This window comes from Dryobates pubescens, chromosome 5, assembly GCF_014839835.1.
Source record: "Dryobates pubescens isolate bDryPub1 chromosome 5, bDryPub1.pri, whole genome shotgun sequence".
In the NCBI taxonomy this organism is placed as follows: domain Eukaryota; kingdom Metazoa; phylum Chordata; class Aves; order Piciformes; family Picidae; genus Dryobates; species Dryobates pubescens.
Window position 1 is genome coordinate 16,096,650 of NC_071616.1, and position 20,820 is coordinate 16,117,469.

General features: G+C 44.2%; 1 protein-coding gene and 1 long non-coding RNA gene across 2 annotated transcripts; both read left to right on the top strand.

The window, feature by feature from the left end:
* Positions 1 to 1,983: 1,983 nt before the first annotated feature.
* On the top strand, positions 1,984 to 17,543 carry CGRRF1 (cell growth regulator with ring finger domain 1). Its single transcript, XM_009908284.2, has 6 exons — positions 1,984 to 2,151; positions 9,230 to 9,369; positions 11,275 to 11,452; positions 11,647 to 11,794; positions 14,432 to 14,539; positions 15,887 to 17,543. The coding sequence occupies exons 1-6, from the start codon at positions 2,048 to 2,050 to the stop codon at positions 16,235 to 16,237; spliced, it is 1,029 nt and encodes a 342-aa protein (XP_009906586.1). The 5' UTR covers positions 1,984 to 2,047; the 3' UTR covers positions 16,238 to 17,543.
* A 619-nt stretch (positions 17,544 to 18,162) lies between these two features.
* LOC128897265 (uncharacterized) lies at positions 18,163 to 20,199 on the top strand. Its single transcript, XR_008462275.1, has 3 exons — positions 18,163 to 18,597; positions 18,850 to 18,974; positions 20,107 to 20,199. It is a non-coding gene; the product is annotated as an uncharacterized LOC128897265 (long non-coding RNA).
* Positions 20,200 to 20,820: the final 621 nt, after the last annotated feature.

Sequence of the window (20,820 nt, forward strand, 5' to 3'; positions counted from 1 at the left end):
AACTACTGTGCCTTGTTTCTGAATATTTTGACCTTGAGGTCATTCTGTCCTTTAGTCTTAGGGGCCTTCTATTGTTGTTATCCTGGTTTCGGGTCAGTTCATTATATACACATAGTACTATGACTGTTAAAAAAGCCCCAGCTGGAATGTCTGTCTCATTAAACATCAGAAAATTCAAGCATGAAATAGAAATTAGACTTAGTAAATTCTGCTGCTTGTGGTACTTCTTGTTATGCAAGTTGAGCATGATTCTGGAAAGAAACCAGGATTTGGAGCTCACAAATCAGAAATACGAGCTGTGAGCACAAGGCAGATGCTTCTCTTCCATAACTGTGGTTGGTGGAGAGCTGCCTTGGTGCTGGAGGAAATATCTGGCCTTTGCTGCTGGGAATTTAAGCTGCACTAACAGAAAAGAAACTGCCTTCTTGGTGACTCTGTGAGAATCAAGAGCATTGTAAAATCATAGAACTGTTTTGGTTGGAAAAGACATTTAATATATTTAAATCCAACCATTAACCCAGCACTCCCAAGTTCATTACTAAACCATGTCAGTCAGCACCACATCTACACAGCTTTTGAAGCCCTCCAGGGATGGGGCTTCCCTGGGCAGCCTGTTCTAGGGCTTGACAACCCTTTTGAGAACATTTTTTTTCAAATGTCCAACTTAAACCTCTCCTGGCACAACTTGAATCTGCTTCCTCTTGTCCTATCACTTGTTACTAGGGAGAAGAGACCTATTCCCAACTTATAGCCCAGAAAGAATTAAGGTATAGAGAAAGACTTCCCTTCTCAGATACAACCTCTTGCAAATCATATTCATGACATTTCAGGAGAGCTTCAGTAAACACCATAAAAGTGTAGGATTACTAAGCAGGTTTTGAAGTGCCTCTTGATCTCTATACGTTCTTTAATACAGCTATTTCCTTCTTGTGTGTTACTGTGTAGGTAGGTTGTGTATCTATTTCAGTATGCAAAACATATTTGTGTTGTGCTCTGTTTAGAAGTCGAGGTCATGGCAGCATCCACAGAACCATCAAAATTGCAGAATGGTTTGGGTGCGAAGGGACCTTTAAAGGTCATTTAGTCCAACCCCCCTGCAGTCAGCAGGGACATCTGCAACTAGAACAGGTTGCTCAGAGCCCCAGACAGCCCTGATCTGAAATTGTTTCAGGGGTGGGGCATCTACCACCTCCCTGGGCAACCAGAGCCTGGGTCACACCACACTCAGTGTAATTTCTTTCCCCTTGTATCTAGTCTGATTCTCCCCTCTTCCACATTAAAACCATAACCCCTTGTCCTGTCACAACAGGCCCTGCTTAGAAGTCTGTCCCCAGCTTGCTGATCAGCCCCTTTAGGTACTGAAATTCCACAAGAAGGTCTCCATGGAGCCTTCTCTTCTCCAGACTGAACAACCCCAGCTCCCTCAGTCTGGCCTCACAGCAGAGGGGTTCCAGCCCTTGTATCGTTGTTGCCTCGTCTGGACCCACTCCAACAGGTCTCCTATGCTGAGGAGTCCAGAGCTGGACCAGAACTGCAGGTGGGATCTCGACAGAGTTGAACAGAGGGGCAGAGTTTCCTCCCTCCACCTGCTGCCCACACTGCTTTGATTGCAGCCCAGGACACGGCCTGTGTCTGGGCTCGGAGCACCAGCTCATGTTCAACTTTTCACCCACCAGCACCCCCAAGTCCTTCTCTTCAGGGTTGCTCTCCAGCCTTTCATAACCTGCCTGTGTTAATATCGGGGGCCATTTTCACCTGAGATCCGTTTCCGAGCGCGGTGCGGACAGCGCGGCGCGGACGGCGCGGACAGCGCGGCGGCGGCTACGGCGGCCGCTACGGCGGCCAGTGCCGGGCGCGCATGGAAGGCGGCTGTCAGTCACCTCGGCCTGGCACTGGGCACAGCGGCCTGGCACAGCGGCCTCGCCCATCTGCGGGCAAGCTGCGGGCATTGGCTTCGCTCGGTGCCGCGCATGCGCCCGGCGGCGGGGCCTGTGGTGGGGCGGGCTGCGCGGCCTAACGCTCCCCCGCAGAGGGGCGGCTTGGCTCCATGGCTGCTGTGTTCCTCGTCACGCTCTACGAGTACTTGCCGCTGTTCTACATCACCGTGGTGTTCGTCTGCTTCCTCGTCACCAGCGGCCTGGTGCTGGGCTGGTGAGTGCTGTGGAGGGGCCGACGCCGGCGATGGGAGCAGCTAGCACCTGTCAGTGGAAAGCGGTCTGGGGCCATGGGCTTGGTCTGCGGAGGTCTAACGGTGGAATGAGGTGACAGGGGGGCAGTGGGAGCAGGCATCCCTTGGAGAATGAGCGCTAGGAGTGTGTGGTCGCCCAGGGTTGAGACAGCATCAGGACTGTCAGTGGTGATAGGAGTGTGGGGCCTGGCAGTAGTCAAGGAAGTGGGATTGTGTTGGAAGGAGGGTGAGGAGGGCAAGCACTGACCATAGGAGATGAGGAGCTGTTCCAGGATGAAGGAGAGGCAGGTAATGAAAGCTATGGAGCAAATAGAGTGGCTGAGAGAGGACCTAAGCCTCAGTGAGAGGGTGGGGGTCAAGGAGGGCTGCTCCAAGGGAAAAATTTGGCATTGTTGGTTATGGTCATGTTAAATCCTGGTGGAAAATTAAATGGGCAGATATTGAGTAAAGTGCCTGGTGTTAGGCCAGTTAAAGGCTAAATCCATAAGGCTTGAAGGCAGAATTGTTACTGAGGTGTGAGACTACCCAGGAGCTCTTATGGGGCACCAGTCTGTTCCACTGCTGAAGCTCAGAGGAGAAGAGAGTATTTCAGGTGAACCCAACAGGGTACTAGGGCTGGTAGGAGAAGCCTTAAACAGCTGATCTGCTAAAGTGTCTAGAGGGGTGATGAGCAGAAGACCCGCTCCTGTTTGTATCTGAGAGGGTTCAGCAAAGGTGTCACTGTCGCCTTTTCAGAAGCAGGTCCCTGAATATCTGCCCATAGCACTGTTCCACCTGTTTTCCTGCCACTCAGGAGCATCTGTAAATGTAAATACTGATACTTGCCAAGTGGAGAGGAACACTGATTAGCAATCAAAATATTTTATATAGAAAATGTGGATATACCACACTTCTGGATAGAATAAAATAGAGTTATTGTTTGTCCTTCTGTTGGATTAATATCTGTAGTGCTGTGCTTCAGTGTTCTTCATCCTTTGTCTCTCCTTGAATTACAGATGTTTTTGCTGTCACTGTTTTTTGCCTTGGCAGCTTATAAATGCTCTGCTTGACTTTTCCTTTGGTGCAAAGTCTTGCTTTTGTTGACACCACTTTGTTAGTTGCCGCTGGCTCAAACATATGCCATCTGTTGCTTTTGGTGTGAATGAAGAATGTCTTTGATCTTTCAGTTATGCTTTCTGGAGAGTTTTTCTTCTTGCTTTGCATTGCCTCCGCTAGTGCTGGGTAAGTGGTAGTAAAGGCAGGGATGATCTTTTCATTATCTTTTTCCTGGGTGAAGCTCCACCTCATTAGTTACTTGAAGAGAGAGATTGTAGAAAACCTTTTGATAATTCTGGAATGTGTCCAGAGAAGGGCAACAAAGCTGATGAAAGATCTAGAGAGTAAGTCTCGCAAGGAGTGTCTGAGGGAACTAGGAGTGTTCAATCTGGAAGAGAGAAGGCTGAGGGGAGACCTCATTTTATGCTCTAAAACTCCATGAAGGGAGGTTGTAGTGAGGTGGATGTTGGTTTCTTCTCTCTAGTATCTGGTAATAAGATGAGAGGAAGTGGACAGAAATTGTGCCAGGGGAGGTTTAGACTGGATATTAGGAAAAATTTCTTTACTGAAAGAGTGGTCAGGCATTGGAACAGGCTGCCCAGGAAAGTCGTGGAGTCACCATCCCTAGAAGTGTTCAAGAAATGAGTGGGCATGGCACTTTCAGACACGCTTTAATGGCCATGCTGGTGTTAAGTCAGTAGTTGGACTTGATGGTCTTAGAGGTCTTTTGCAAATAGAACAATTCTATGATTCTGTTATATTGCCATCCCCCTCTTTTTTCCAGTGTTTTCACTTCAGTCCGTTAAAAATACTATATTTACAAAAAATTATACTGATTTGTGATTCAAATGAATTTCACAAAGTCACAGAATGGTGGGGATCAAAGGGGACCTTTGGGGAATATGTAGCCCAGCTTCCCCGATAAAGCAGGATCACCCACAGCACATTGCTCAGGATCACAATGTCCAGGTGGGTTTGGAAACTCCAGAGAAGGAGACTCCCCAACCTTTCTGGGCAGCCTGGTCCAGGGCTCCAGCAACATCACATCAAAGAAGATGTTCCTCATGTTCAGGTAGAACCTTCTGGGTTCCAATTTGTGCCTGTTGCCCTTTGTCCTGTTGTCACTGGGCACAACATCTACACAGCTTTTGAAGAGACTGGTTCCATCCTCTTGACCCCTAACCTTTAGCTCTTGCTGAGTATTGAGAAGATCCACTCTCAGTCTGTTTTTCTCCAGGCTAAACAGTCCCAGGTCTTTCATAATTTCCTCCTCAGAGAGATGCCCAGGTTTGCTCATCTTCTTTGTAGCCTCCACTGGACTCTCCCCAGTATTTCCCTGTCTCTCAGCATCTATATATACCAAACCACTGATCCTTTATCAATTTAATGATTATTTGCTTGCATATAATAAATGCTTTGCAACCCTTTGCTGTGAAATGTCTGAAATAAGTGTGCCAGGAGACTCCTGCATCTGCACACACATCTATCAATGGTTTTTGGAGTACAGAGTGTGCAGGGAACAGTCCAGATGCATTTTATGTCATGATCAGAGTTCTAGGTGGATTTGCACTACATATTATTGCAATTCATGTAAATATATGCAAACTCTCCTCAAACTCATTTGTTAAAGGACTGTTGGTCAAGTCAAAGCAGTAGCCAGGAGCTCAGCACATACAGGTGTGTATGTCTTCAGATGCTTGGAGATATTTGCTGCCACCTTTGAACTCTTGTACTGAAGCTGTATGACGAAGAGCCTCCAAGCAGCTTCAGTGTGGCTGCAGTTACAGTTTAAGTGTTTTTGAACTTACTCATGATGAATAATTTGGTCCATTATTTGCCACACAGAGTGCTATCTAGTCCAAATCTCCCCTCTTTAGTTGTTCTTGTCCTATCACAACAGGCCTTGCTAAAATGTCTGTCCCCATCTTTCTTATTGGCCCCTTTAAGTACTGAAGGGCAACCAAAAGGTCTCCCTGGAGCCTTCTCTTCTCCAGGCTGAACAACCTCAACTCTCTCAGCCTGTCCTCACAGAGAGGGGATCCAGCCCTCATTTTTGTGGCCTCCTCTGGCCCCTCTCCAACAGTTCCATGTCCTTCTTGTGCTGTATGGTGTCACATGTACATCATACTTGATAGATTGCTATAATGACATTGTTTCCCCATAATTTTCAGCATCAGTTGTCAGCTTGTTTTATGTATGTGTTCACGATTGTGTCAGGCAGTGTGAAAAACACCAACTGCTTAGGAATGTTAATGTTTTCATTTGCAAATCCATGCACTGAGGAGCATCTCTTTTTATGGCCAGCCCTGGAGCTGCTCAGTGTCCAAGTAGGTTACTACAGAGGCAGCTTTCCAGAGCCAGTGGATGCTGTGGGCAGAGTGGTGAAGTGCAGCTTAGATGAGATGAATACAGTCCTGTGCATCATCTTTTAGATGGATATAAATGCTTGTATTAGTGGCAGCTGTAGGCTTAGCAGCTGAGGTCCAGACTGCTCTCTACAAAGTTAACTCATTGTCCTGGTTTGTGTTAGAGCAGAACTAATTCTATTCAGTGATTTGACTTTTCAGGTCAGTCTCTGCTCAGGGATGGCACTATATAAAATTAATGGCATGTTTTTTGCAGACAGTGTCTGCTTCTAGCAGTGATGGCACTGATGTTTGGAGTTAGTACCAAGGATTGGTGCACAGAACAAGGTCACTGCTGAGTCCTGTGTGGTACACTGGGGTGCAGTAAGAGGCAGCACTTGTGAGGAGAGGTAGACTGGACCAGCAAGGGATTCTATTCCATGTATGTCATAGTATGAAGCTGAGAGATCACTAGAGTCAAGCCTCTTCTTCAATGGTAGATGTCCAAGGAGGACTGTGTTTGTTCTGACTTTGATCCTGATCCATGTGTTCCTGAATCTGGTTCCCATCTACCACCAAGTCCGGTCTGGAACTTCCCCAGTACCTGCCTACAGCATCAGTGGTGACTGTCTAATTACCATCAGGGGTTGATACTGTTTTTGTATATATTTCATTTAATTGTCATTACTACCATTACAGCTATTTTAGTTTTCTTTCCCAAGCCATCAGTCTCTCCCTTATTCCATTTCCCTTCCCTTTGGGGAAGGGAGAGGGGTTCAGAGAGAGTATCTGTCACTCATTTAGTGGCCAGCCCAACTGTAACCCTTAACACTTGTGAACAAAACCATTGGAAACTCCCTGTTTTTCTGAACTAGCATTGTTCTGAAGAAATTAGATTTCCTCTTATACCAGCTAATGATCTAGGGTGATAGACTGTTAACTCAAAAATTAAAGCCTTTATTCATCCTTCATACACTGAACCCTACTTTCAAATTCACAGAAACACTGCACCTTGTGATTGAACAGTCTTTCTGCCTTCAGCTCCTGCTAAAGCTCTACTAGAATTTATTTTGGGTTTGGTTTGGTTTGTTTTCCCCATAGCTGCTTTTCAGTGATTATCATGGTGCTTTCAACCAGTGAAGAAAGTTTCCAGAGAATGGGGTTTTTACTTCAGAATCAACCAGATGGTCCAAAACATGAGGCATCTTTATGTGCAGCTGGAGAGATTAGCTCCATTGAGTTTTGGATATTGAATAAGGAAAACAGCTGCTGCACCTGGTTTCTTTGTCAGTACCGTGCTTAACTGCTGTAGTTTGTTACAGCCCCAGTGAAGCCACTGTGGCTGGTCTTACTTACATTGGAGAGAGATTTGACCCTTCCTGGGCACAAACCAAATATGGCTGAGTGCCTTACATTATATCATTGAAGAAATACAAATCTTTCCATCAAAGCCTAGAGAACCAAAGGAATTTATCAGAGATGGAGTGACAACGATGGAGTATTTTCCATCAGCTCAGTCTGTTTCTTCTTCGGTGTGCCTGTGACACTCAGGCACACAAGACATTAAATGTTAAAGGCAAACATTTGTCAGACTGTCAGGAACAGGTTGTTGCTATTGAGAATGGCTTTGAGAATTTTCCCGAAGTAGTTTCCTCAGCTCAAAAATCCCTTTTGACTGATGCTTTTCCCTGTTAATCTTACAAAGAGCACCCCTCTAACACAAATCAATCAAAAGGAGCCTGGCGTCAGTAAAAGCTTTGCTTTTCTTCCTTGCCTGACACACAGGAGTTGGAAAAGATGTTTTAAACCAGGAAAAAGTAGCAGTTAAGCCACAACATTGTCTGTTTGGCTAGGAGCTGTATTGAACACAGAATCACTTTAGCAATTTTCAAACTGATTGCATTGAAGTTGGTAGTGCCCTGGAAAGCTCGAGTTATTGATACAAGACCCATCTTTCTCTAACAGCTGCTATTTTAGTACATTAAATGGAAACAATTGATGCAGGGAAGAGCTGAAGCTTTGTGCCATTCAGACTTTTCCAGCACCCAGTATGCTGATGACTGTATAAACCAGAATTCAAAGCCCTTAAGCAGACCATCACATCAGCAGTACAGGTGGCAGCTACCAAAGCACAAATTCAGGGAAGTACAGCCTGAGATAATTAAAAACTGTTTCCTATAGTACATTAACAAAAGACTCCCATAGCCTCTCCCTGCTGCCTTACTAATGAGACAGGATCAAATTAATGCAGCTAAGAAAATCTCTTCACTCTCCAAAGTAGTTTTCTGATTGCATATCTGGAACAGTGTCTACGTTTAGCCTGTATCTGGGGCTAAGCTGTAGCAGTTATCCTATCAATGATCGTTCCCCAACACGGAAGAGGAATTGGGCAAAATCCACATAATAAAATGAAAACAGATGTCATGAAATAGCCAAGCTGATCCCAATGTCGGTACAAAGTATGTAAAGTTATACTCAGCCCAGCAAAACTGCAGCAGTTGCACCAAACAGGAAGGCAGTCCTCAAAAGCAGAAGAAAGAGAAGGAGGAGCCCAAACAGAAGGCTCCCCTCTAGAGCCTCAGCAAATGTCCTCTTTTATACTGAGTGTGATGTTCATGGTCTGGGATACACCTAGAGCCAGCTCCAGTCAGCTGTCCCGGCTGACTCACAGCCTCTAATGGCCTGCAGCCCACGGCAGGCCTTGCATTCTGTCCCAGCAAAACCAGTTTCACTAATAACCTTTTGGTTTTTGCACATTACTTCTATCACCTTAAAAAATGAATAATTTTTAGCCAAGTGTAAAGGGAAGTTTGTGGTAGAGCTTGGTTTTTCCTTCTGATCTTCTGGAACAATTCTTTTAAAAGCCCCAGGCAATAGGAAATCTTATGGTTTTTTTAATTGATGTCAGAAATCATCCCTAAATACTTTGCCTTGCTTGCTTTGTTGTTAACTTTGATTCATAGGATGTTTAAACTTTTGAACCTTTGCTATGTTACCCTTTTAGTGTCAGAATATCTCTTGAGCTTGCATGCTAGTTTTGGCTTCTTCAAAGAAGGGTTTTAGAGTCTGTGCTTTAATTCAGAATCTTGACTATTTTGCACTTGGTTTCTGGCTCGAAGCAGCCCTTGATTTCATATCAGCATGTTGTGATTGAGGTTTATATGGAAAAACAGGAGCCTGGTCTCCCATAAAACCATCTTGCTGGCTGTAGTTACTGCTAGAAATATCTTAGGGCTGAATGATTGACTCTTCCTTTGGAGCACCCAGTCCATGACAACTGTTCCATCTTTGCAAGCAGTGAGTTTTGGGGGCCCTTAGATGGGACGTGGAAGAATGGCAGTTGGGAGGAAATTCCGGCAAACCCTTTACCACTAGAGGGCATTGACCATTCTCATTAATTTTACTCTCTTTTTGTAAACACAGGAATAAAGTATCCTCCCCTTGAAAGATTTTGTGTATCACTGTGAAGACTCCCACCTTCTGCCACGAAAAGCTGGAGTCAAATTGGCAGGCTGTGTTATGCATGCATCCTAACAGATACTCCGCAAATCCAAGCTAGCTCTATTTGGGGGGTTGCTTGCTTTTTAGAGCTGAGGAAAAAAATCAAGTGTGTCAACACTAACACTTAACCTACTTGTTCTTCTTGTCTCATGTCTCATAGGTTTGGTTTGGGTGTTCCTGTTATTCTGAGAAACTCAGAAGAAACAGAATCCAGTGCAAGAGTGTTGAAGAAACGGATGAGACAAGTGAAGAATCCTTTTGGGTTAGAAATCCCTTATCCTGCTGCAGCCTCAGTAACAAGTCAGTGCATTTCTGTGTACTTGATTTGTATCAGTTTGTGTTCTTGAGCTTAGTACTTTCTGTTTTATTGCTCTCACCCTTTTCATTTATCAAAATTCCTCGGAAACATGCTTCCACTCATCATTACAACAGAAACAATTCCTACATAGCTTATAAATGTGGTGGGTTTAAAAGTGAAATATTTGGCTATTTAAGTACAGTTTAATTCTTATTAATAAAACACTTCCTGCTATAACAGATTCTTAAGTATCAAAGTCATTTGCAGTTTACCAGCTACTGTGGGTGTTGTGAATTTCGTAGAGTTGTAGACTCTTATGGAATTAATTATAGAATGTATGCTGCCCACTTGCATCTAAGTCCGGATCTCCAGCCGTGTTTGGAAGTGCACTGCTTTCAATAAATAAATAGATAAATAAAAATCTCCCTCTCTTTCCATTGCCTGTTTGAATCAGAATTCAAGTAGTCACTAGTATCCTAGAAATCACCCACAGAGGAAGTGAAATTTGTGCCCTTCTGCATTGTTAGGGAGTAGTAAGCCAGGCCAAGCATCTTCCACCAACAGAGATGTGGAGCCTTCCTATGAATGAGAAAAGGGCTGCGGCACTTTTGCGTCTCTCTCAGCATAGGAAATACCCAAACAAAGGCAACAACTTAGTCTTCAATTAACTTGGATTTTTCAAGATGTTTGAGCACTTAAATTCGGTGGGACTTTTCAAGAGTTCTTCTCCTGTAAGTCTTCAGAAGTTAATGAGTCAGGTACTTGATTTTTAGAAAAGAATCCTCCCATTACATGATCAAGCAGGCCTGATTCTTTCACAGAATGATAAGGGTTGGAAGGCACCTCTGAAGATCATCTAGTACAATCTTCCTGCTAAAGCAGGGTCACCCACAGCAGGCTGCCCAGGATCGCTATGTCCAAGCAGGTTTGGAATCTCACCAGAGAGGTAGACTCTACAATCTCTCTCTCCACAACCATTCCATCCCTCTGACATCCTCACAGGGAGGAAGCTTTTCCTTTATATTTAGGTGGAACCTCCTGTGTCCTAGTTTGTGCCCGTTGACCCTTGTCATGTCACTGGACACCACTGAAAGGAGTCTGGCCCCATCTTCTTGATCCCCACCCTTTAGCTGTTGATAAGCATTGAGAAGATCCCTTCTTAGTCTGCTCTGGCTAAGGAGCTCCATGTCTCTCAGCCCTTTCTCCTCAAAGAGATGATCCAGCCCCCTCAGCATCTTCATAGCCTCCACTGGACTCTCACCAGTACTTCACTGTCTCTCTTGAACTGGGAAGTGCAGAACTGGACCCAGTACTCCAGCTGTGGGCTCACTAGGGCAGTGTGGAGGGGTAGGAGAATCTCCCTCACCTTGCTGGCCACAGTCTTCTTGATGCGCCCCAGGAGACCATTTGCATTCTTGGCTGCAGGAGCACATTGCTGGCTCATGATGAACTTGTGGTCCACCAACACTCCCAGGTTCTTCTCTGTGGAGCAGCTTTCCAGCAGGTCAGCCCCTGACTTGTACTGGTGCTTGGTACTTAGAGATAACATTAAGACATCAGTAGGCCAGTGATCCAATCAATACCATTATCTAAGAAGGAAATGGTCTTTGGGCTAGGGTTTGTGCTCTTGGGCCTGAGGGACTGTTTAAAATGTTACCAGAAATTAAAGGTTATCCTTCATCAAATGTATGTGCTGCCTTTGTTAGCTTAATTAGCCATTTTATCTCTGTGCACCCACTTCCTCATCTCCATTGACTCTGATAAGCACTAAGCCTAGTCTGAATTCATAGAAAATTAGATGTTAATAATAAAAACCTGGAACACTGAAGCTGTTTTCTGCTTGTTGCCCTTTAAGAGACTACACTCACGTGTGTGAGTCACTGATATCCTTTTCTTCTTTCTACAAGAGGGCATAGCACTGAGACCGGATTGCCTGGAAGACTGTCTTCTCACGTGCTACTGGGGCTGCAACATTCAAAAACTCCACGAAGCACTGCAGAAACACATCTACTGCTTCAGGATAAAGACTCCTCAGGCGCTGGAGGATGCTCTGTACAGTGAATACCTCTACCGACAGCAGTACTTGTATCCTTTTTTCCCCCTTGTTTTGACAAAATATGCAAATTTACTGGCAGGAGGAGTCCTGAGGCTCGTGAGCATTCAGCACTTCTTGGCACCATGTATTTCTGAACAAATATGATGACAAATATTCTTGATGTAAACGTCATGTTTGTCTACAACTGCCGCCACACTGGTTGTTTCCTTTGACACATGCAAAGCATTAAAAAAAATGACAAGGAGGAAAAATACTGTCAGTTACCAGAAGATGCTCAAGTTGTTGATTTTGGTCCAGTTCCTCGCTCTCAGTATCCATTGGTAGCACTGTTGACATTAGCTGATGAGGAAGACAGAGAAATATATGATATTGTAAGTAATATAAGAATATCTTTTGGGGTGACTGTATTTAAGGTTTGAATGTTCCAGGAGACAGGCTTGAATCAAACAGCTTCTTTTCCCTGTTCCCTGGAATTTCTTTGATGACTCAAGGGAGCGTGGCAGAAGAGGCAGGATAATTGTTACATGAGAATTACATATGCCATTTGTGATTTTTCACAAAGCTCCTGCCTGCAAAGGTCTCTGTGGTGAGCCCCATGGTGAGATGAGCAAGGATTGTGGTAGGTTACTAAGGTGTTACTCTGATTTTTTTGATCATGTACACCTGTTTTGGAGCTCTTGCACTGATGTGGCCTTTCGGATTGCTGCTGGCAAGGCAGGAGGAGTTTTTTTTTGTGTCTCACACAGATATTTGAGCTGTTAGCTAACTTGGTAGGAAGACAGAAATTACCTTTCTGCACCATGTCCAACTGTAGGCCATTTCCTCTCATCCTATCACTTCTTACTAGAGGGAAGAGACTGAACCCACCTGACTCCAGCCTCCTTTCAGGGAGCTGTAGAGAGTAAGGAGGTCTCCATTCAGCCTCCTTCTCTTCATGTTAAATGGCCCCAGTTCCTTCAGCTGTGCCTCAAAAGAATTGTGCTTTAGACCTTTCACCAGCTTTGTTGCCTTTCTCTGTTCACATTCCAGCACCTTAGTCTCTCTTGGGTACTGGGGGCCTCAAAACTGAACCTAGTACTCAAAGTGTGGCCTCATCAGTGCTGAGTACTGGAGCACATTCACTTCACTGGTCCTGCTTGTGAGAGGAACTGGTCCTACTCACAAAGTTGCCCTGGTGATTGAACAAAATATGGGTGGAGAACGTGTCATCACTGAGAAAGCGCTCCTGTTAGGTGGGATGAGAACCAGTGTCCAGCTCTGGTGCCCCCAGCGTAAGAAAGACATTAAACTGCTGGAGTGGGTCCAGAGCAGGGTTTGAAATGTGATCAGAGGGCTGGAGCACCGCCCCTATGGGACATGCTGAGACAGTTGGGGCTGTTCAGCCTGGAGAAGAGAAGGCCATGGGGAGACCATAGAGCAGCCTTCCAGTACCTGAAGGGGACCTACAAGAAAGCCAGGAAGGGACTTTTTCCAAGGGCTTGTTGTGATAGGATGAGAGGGAATGGACTGAAGCTTGAGGAGGGTAGATTTAAACTGGATATTAGGAAGGAATTCTTTAGAGTGAGGGTGGTGAGACACTGGAACAGGTTGCTCAGGGAGGTCGTGGATGCCCCCTCCATGGAGGTGTTCAAGGCCAGGTTGGAAGAGGCCTTGAGCAGCCTGGTTTAGTGGAAGCTGTCCCTGCCCAGGGAAAAGGAGTTGGGCCTAGATGATCTTTAAGATCCCTTCCAACCCAAACCATTCTATGAATCTATGAAACCGTTCACTCTAAACCTCTTAGTATCAAACCACAAAACCTGTCATTTACTGGAGATTTAATGACTTTCAGATTCCAAAACAAAGCTAATAGCATTGTGAGGTCAGGTAGGGTTTTTTTGAGGCATTATGATTTAAAATAAAGGCTTCATTGCCAAAGAATAGTAAATTCAATCAGTGTAAGTACATATGTTATAGGTACATACATATTCAAGTGCAAGTCTGATTTGCCTTTGAGAATCTTTTTTAAACAGAACAGTTTCATTTCTCTTTTGACAGCTTCTGGGAACTCCAATAATATTGAATTTCACTTTCTTTTTTCCCCTGCTTTTTAGAGGCCATTACGTAATTTGGGCAGAGCAAGGGGTATTAGGCACAGCATGTGAGCTCAGAGTGCTTTTATTGTCAGGAAAATGACTCTCAAGTCAGCCCTTGGGGTCCTTTCATGATTCTTGCCAGTGAAATTTGTCTTTTGCCTAGTCAGTTTACAAGCTGATCAGCCACACTTCTAGATGCTTTTTAGAATCTGAGCACTACAGTCAATGTGTTTGTGAAGGATGTGGGAGAAGGTAGAGAAGAATTTGCCTTTTACATGTTCCCCTGTAATTCTGCACTCAAAGTTCAGCTGATAGGATAATTTCTTACATTGAGGACAACCCAGGGTGTGGCTGCAGATGTTGTATGGGGCTTAAGTGCATGTGCTTGCTTGAGGTTCCCTTGCTGTAGGAAACTCCTTGCAGTTTGTCAACTCCTCTCCCTTCTAGGGGTTGCTCATAATGAGTTAGTGGCATGGAAAGAGGCTGTGTAGGAGCTACTGCTTCTGGTTGAAATCATTAAACAGGTAGCCTCTCTGAGGCACATCCGTGACTGTGTCAGCCAGCCCTGCCTCAGCTGCATAAGCATTCGATGTGCTTTGGTGCCTTCTTGCTTTGGGGCCCAATTCCTTTAGGTGAGAGCAGTCAGAGCAGGTCCTCACTGTGAGCCGATCATAGAAGTGCTACATGGAGAACCAGGGCAGAAAGCTGAAGTGCTGCAACGTGCTATCTTGTGCCATGTCCTCTTTTTACCTTGTCTAGCCTATTTTATTGATCTGTGCTTGGAGTCAACACCGTTGAAGCCCTCATTGTCTCAGGAGATAAGCAGGTCAGAGGTTGTAACAAAGCATGCTATCTTTCAAGCAAACTGCTCTGTATGAATCATAATAAAAAGGAAAGTTATTAAATATAGGGTTGTTTTGTTTTGGTTTTTTGTAGATTGCAATGGTGGCTGTAATTCACATTCCTGATGAGAGCTACAGACTTTCCTGCAGAATATTATATCAGTATCTGCTTCTAGCTCAAGGTCAATACCATGATCTGAAGGTGAGCCACATCCTGAGTCTTGTTCCATTTCAGTGACAGTGTTAAGTTTAGTTTGCGTAGGCTTTCAGGAGCCTAAATTAGTATAAGACTCTTATTTTCATGCAAAGAACTGGATGATGGTTAAAATTATTTCAGCAGTTCAGCAGTTCCAGCCAAAGTTACTGCACAGAAATATTTTATATGAAAACATTCAAGATTTTCTGGAGAATTTGCTTGATTCCAGCCTAAAGGCCTCAGTGCTGTCCATTTATTCCAGGAGTAGTAAGGCATTAAGTAGCTGTTGCATGTCGCCTCTCCACAGAATGTTTGTTAGTCCCTTGCTGGTCCCTCTAAACCAGCAGCATCTCCTATCCTGCTCTTCAACTGGGAAAGCCTTAGAATAAATTTTTCTTTTTTACTGTAACACATGCACAAAGGTTAGTAACCTGCCTGCCACAGACCATTGTAAGTTAGATCAATGTTCTCATCATTCCATTCCAGTTTCCCTTAACTGTGCATGTTGTGGGACCATCTTTGTCCTGTGCCTGACAGGCAGTTGATGAAGTGATTCCATGGGATTCACTTTTATAGTACAGTGATAATAAAAATAACAGATGGTATTAAGCTAAAAATGGGGCCAAATCAATTCACTTGACTCATTTAGCATCCATTCAGAAATTGGTCCAAAGAAATGTTTGTCCTGGCCATTTTTTGCTGACAATAATCCTTCCAGTTAAACTTCCCTGTTGATCCCCTTAGCTTTCTTTTCAGGTATGGTTACCACTGTTAAAAGCAATGCTCAAATAGTCCTTGAAGGCATAGAAGTAACTAGGTGGTGGGATAGGGTGCTCTCTGTGGGCATCTTTGGCTGCATTTTACTGCTTTAAAGAAGAGACTTAGACTGCTCTAGATGACCCTACTTCAGCAGGGGGATTGCCACAGGTCCCTTCCAAACCCCACCCTTCTGTGATTGTGATATGAGCATGAGCAGAATGGGTTGAGTGAAGTAGATGTGATGACTTGGTGGATATATTTGTGGTAGGAATCATAGATAAAGGCATCCCCCTAGGCATGGAAAATGATGCACCAGAAACAGACACTTGAGGTACTCAAAACATGGCCAGTTCTGTTAAAGTTCATGTATGCATATTGATTGGATTCAGCTGAGATTTGATGACCTATCCTTAATGTTTTCTCAGTGTTTTACATAAATTTATGCTTCTGAAGTACTTTAACTGGATGCCAGGCAATTGTCAGGACTCAAAGAGTCTGGGGCACTATCTGAAACCAGTGAATCTGACCCGGTGGGACTCGCATCACACATGTGTGTTCAGGTATCTGACTTCTAAACATTTGTGTGTATTTTAGCAACTCTTCATGTCTGCAAATAGCACTGCACCGTCTCCAAGTGATGCATCCACTGGTGAGAGGAGCACTGACAGAAACTTGCTAGAAAAGGCTGGACTGTCTGAAGATGAAACAGAGTTGCGCGAAGAAAACAGTAAAGACTGTGTTGTTTGCCAGAATGGTACAGTGAACTGGGTGCTCCTACCTTGCAGGCACACATGCTTGTGTGATGGCTGCATCAAATATTTCCAGCAGTGTCCAATGTGCAGGCAGTTTGTTCTAGAATCTTTTCCACTTTGCAGTAAAAAGGAGCAAGATGACGATGAATCAACCCATATCTTGCAAGATGTTCTTCCTGCAAGAGTTTTTTAACGGTGGGGGCAGGAATCCTGCTTTGTGTGCACCATGAGTAAACAGCCTGTTTATGAGAGGATTTGTAGCATTAACTTGTATGGTTTTGCTTTTTATTGTGAGGTAATTTTCAGCTTCCTTATTTTTTCTTCACTCCATATGTTGGCAGGAACACTATGCTTACCCATGCGATGTGGACAGAAGAAGTGTGTAGGATGGCTTTGAAGGATCTGATTTTATTTATAACTACTCGATTTTTGTGGAGTACTTTTGGAGGCTGTTTTGGTTGACTAAATTTAGTTTATCGACTAAAAAAAGACTAAAACTCAGAAGCAAGGTTGCACACAGCTCATTCTATATTTATTATATTTAAAATACTGGAGAAATATACCCGTTTAACTCGGTGTAATTTAGCAACATTGCACTTTACAGATTATCAGATGAAGGAAAGTAAATATTCTCCCTTGTTAAACCTGTGTATATTTATTTTGTAGATAAAGGCTGGACTGTGGCAGGAGCTGGTAGTTGAAGGCATGATTCAGGACTCTGGCGGTTTAGGAAGCAGGGGGTGGGTGTCTGTTTGTGTGTGTGAGGGATCTTAGCCAAGATTTTTGTTGATTATTCTTGGCTTGAACTAAATATTGCTGATACTTTCAAGGCTGAGCCTCTGCTATGTCATCTTCAGACACAGACTTTCAATCTTGTTAGCAATGGCTGTGAGAACTCGTTCTCCATGCAAATGGTAATTAATTACTCCCTAGAGTGGTTACTTGGGCAGTTTTGTGGTGCTATTCTTGTAAAAGCAGCCTGCTTTGGGGAGTTTCCAGCTCTTTTTACTTGCATTGTCAGCTTGGATGCAAAGTTAACCATTTACCTTTTATCAGTAGGCCCAAGGAATTTACTTGTTCAAAGAAAGAAGCTAAAGAATAGCAGAAAGATATTTCTTTTTCCCTCCACTGCTGTATGGCCAGAAAGAATAAAAATGGCTGTTAAGAAGAGAAAGAATTGGTTTGGTTCTTAAGAGCAAGCTGAATTCTCCTCAAGACAGACAGGCTGGGTTTCACATCTGCTCCTGTAAGACAAAAATACAAATGCTCATTAGAACTTGTAGAAAATGGAGAGTAACTGCTTTCTGTCCTCTTTCTTGTTCCCCTGCAACTTTGTCCTACATCCAGCTCCAGGACAGCTGCTCAGTCTTGGACAGAAAGCCTTGCTCCAGGCTATTCATCTGCCCTGTCTTGCAGCATTTTGAGGGTGCTGCTGGTGCAAAGTACACTCAAGGTGCTGCATGCCTCCAAAACGGTGAAGAAACTTTCCCTGGTCAAAGGGTTATAATCAGTGGTGCAGAGCCTAGTTGGAGGCCTGTAGCTCATGGTGTTCCCTAGGGGTCAGTGCTGTTTACAGTTCTGGACTCCCCAGATCAAGAAACAGGGAACTACTGGAGAGTGTCCAACAGAAGCTACAAAAATACTGAAGGGACTGGATCATCTCTGTGAGGACAAAAGACTGAGAGACCTGGGGCTGTTTAGCCTGGAGGAGAGCAGCCTGAGAGGGGATCTTCTCAATGCTCAACAGTATCCAAAGGATAGAGGTAAAGAGGATGGGGCCAGACTCTTCAGTGGTGCCCAGCAATAGGACAAGGAGCAAGGGGCACAAACTGGAACCCAGGTGATTCCGACTCAACAGGAGGAAAAACTTCATTGCTGTGAGGGTGCTGGAGCCCTGGAGCAGGCTGCCCAGGGAGGTTGTGGAGTCTCCTTCCCTGGAGAGATTCCAAACCCACCTGTGCATTGTGATCCTGTGTAACCTGCTATGGGTGACCCTGCTTTAGCAGAGGGGTTGGATTAGATGATCTTTCAAGGTCCCTTCCAACTCTCCCACCATTCTTTGATTATGTGCAAGGTATTCATCTTTCCATCAATCAGTTTTGTTTGTTTTGCCATGACTGTGCTTCCAAACTCCTAGCAGTTGCCTCTGAGAAGATTTAGGTGGTAGTGGTGGAAATAGTAATGCTTATTTATAAAGACAGACAGAGACTGGAGATTGATGGATGAAGCCACAGATTTCCAGCCAGTGATCAGCAGGCTGTTTGTAAGACAATTTATCAGGTGTATGTAAAGTGACCTTCCTTGCCAGGGACAGCTTGGGAATTAACTGCCAGCCAGATCAGCCTTCCTTTTGCACTGTATATCAAACAGGAATTAAATACCTAGGTGTCTGTGGGGACTGCTCAGTGCTTGCAGAGACCTTTGGGAGACAGATGGTTCTGTGTGGAAATCATCATGACAGAGAATGGTGTGTGCGAGAACAGCCAGAGGAGAGCAGAGAAGAATGTACTAGCAGAAGGAATGAGTGCTGGTGGCGGCAAGGCCATACCTCAGGTAAGAACATTATGCAGATGTGGAGGAATTCAAGTAGCCCCAGAGCTGCCTGAATTAAGAGAGAGTGTAAAGACTGAATATCATAGAGTGTCTTCACCACTCAGGATGAATCACAGAGGCATGATCATAGAATCATTTAGGTTGAAAAAGACTTTCAAGGTCTTTGAGTCCAACCATAAATAGTAAGATAAAGATAACGACTTCTTTTTTTTTTTTCTTTTCTTTCTTTTTTCTTTTTTTAATTAAATGCAGTGGAGAAGCTTAGAAAATTCAGAGCAAGAGAACATGTGAATTGCTCTCTAAGCAAAATAAACAGACTTCAGGAAGAAAGCTGGGAAAAAGATGATGTTTGAGAATATGGGACAACATACCCAGAGGTATAACTTAGGCTTTTGTGCACACCTCTGAATGCATGCATCCAGTCCAATGTGTTGCTATGGGTCCCTTGGACATGTGTGTCTTGGTGCTATTGAGAGTGTGAATGTGCAAGAATAAGCATGAAAGAGTGAGTGGGTGAAATCAGACTTACAAATTATCTTTCCTTTCTATGTGGTCTTGCATTGAGCTTTGCTGGCTTGGTTGCCACATACCTGCTGGAGGTAGTCACTGAGTTTAGCTTCTTTGTGTCACTGGCCTTGTTCTGCTGTTAAAGGGGAGCAGCTGGCATGGTGATGGTGGAAATAATTAATCTTCAGACTGCTCTTCATATCCGTGTGTCACTGTTGTGACATGGAGAGCTGGTGTCAATTATTCTAAGCCCCTGTGGGTTCCTCTGCTGTGGGCTGATGATGATTCTATGATGATTCTCTCAGAAAGATGAATATGAAGACCCAGATGGCCTGGGCCACATCAGTAGCTGTTTCTATTTGGACATCTTATCGTACCAGCATGTGGGATTGTGGCTACACAACTGGTTATTCCAGAGGAGCAGGTTAATGCCATGCTGGTCCTAACCTGCAGTTGGGCACTGCTTGAGAGTTAGGAGGGTCTTGATTTGCCCACAAAGATATTCAAAGAGGTGATGTTTGCTGCTTGACCAGACTAGTCCCTGACATTAAATCAATTAAAATTTCCCAAGACAATGTGGTCCAAGCTTCTGGGCCTGTTTAATGGCAGGGTTGAATGGTGTTCAAGTCAGTCCCCCAGAGAATTGCCTGGTCTGTCTCATCATCCAGGCAGTCGATGCCACTATTAAATAATAATGGCAAGCAGGATGTAGCCATGCTGACCTGCCAGGCCAGGTATTTACCACTTAGCCTGTCCCAGCTTTTCATTTGTTTCATGTTCTTTTAATAGTGTTTTCCAGAGATGCTCAGTTGCTTTATTGGATCTAAGAGGCTTCCTTGCTGGCCCAAATCAAAGACCTCACTTACAGTTATAAAAAATACAGTTGCTGCCTTATTACATTTGCCCTTCTTCTAAGAAGCCATCTCAAATTATAGATCAGGTAAGGAGTAACAAGATCAGCTCTAAAGCTGCTTTTTGTGTCCCTTGTTTGTCTTAAAACAGGGATTCAAGGCTCCAAGAGAGAAATAAAACCTTCCTGTGACCCACCAAACCACAGAACATACAGAGGCGGTTTTGCTCTATCGCCCTGTTGTAACAGAGGTAATGTAATGTTCCTCTCCCACTTACTATAGATGATGTTTATGGACTTGGTGACATTAGGGAACATTAGGCAGACTTCTGGCAACAAGACCTGCTTCTTTTCAGTAGCATTTGGGTATTACAAATCTGCAATGATTTTTGCTGCAGAAGAGAAGTGGGAGGTACCTCACTGCTTGGTTTCATCAGCTGTAATCAGAGCTGAGGCTTTGAAATGAGTTGATCAAACTAAGTGGTTTTACTTTAGGGATGTCCCAAGGTGCTTTTCCAAATGCCAATTGACTATGATGTGGACATCTTCCTTTTGTAAAGAAAGCTACTGTTAGGTAATAGGTTGGACTTGATGGTCTTTTCCAACCTGGTTGATTCTGTGGCTCTGTGATCTGCCTTCCTCCCTCCCTGCCTTCTCCAAGCAGAGGACAAACAATGGGAGGACAACAATTCAGGTCAGTTCATCTTCAAATGGTCTTCATATTCCCATGAGGAATTCAGAATTCCCATAAGGCACTTAGAAAATTGGCTAATGCCCTGACCCCTACTTCTTGTGGGTTAAAGTGGTGCAACGTTCTACTACAGATCCTATAAAGTCTCAGTACTACCATTGAGGATGGCCACTGG

What these genes read in the sequence shown, in the direction of transcription:
- CGRRF1 (XM_009908284.2), top strand. Translation starts at nt 2,048, where the DNA reads ATGGCTGCTGTGTTCCTCGTCACGCTCTACGAGTACTTGCCGCTGTTC. An exon ending in TGCTGCAGCCTCAGTAACAA is followed by an intron (nt 9,370 to 11,274) that starts GTCAGTGCATTT and finishes TCTTTCTACAAG; the next exon opens with AGGGCATAGCACTGAGACCG. An exon ending in CTCTACCGACAGCAGTACTT is followed by an intron (nt 11,453 to 11,646) that starts GTATCCTTTTTT and finishes ACACATGCAAAG; the next exon opens with CATTAAAAAAAATGACAAGG.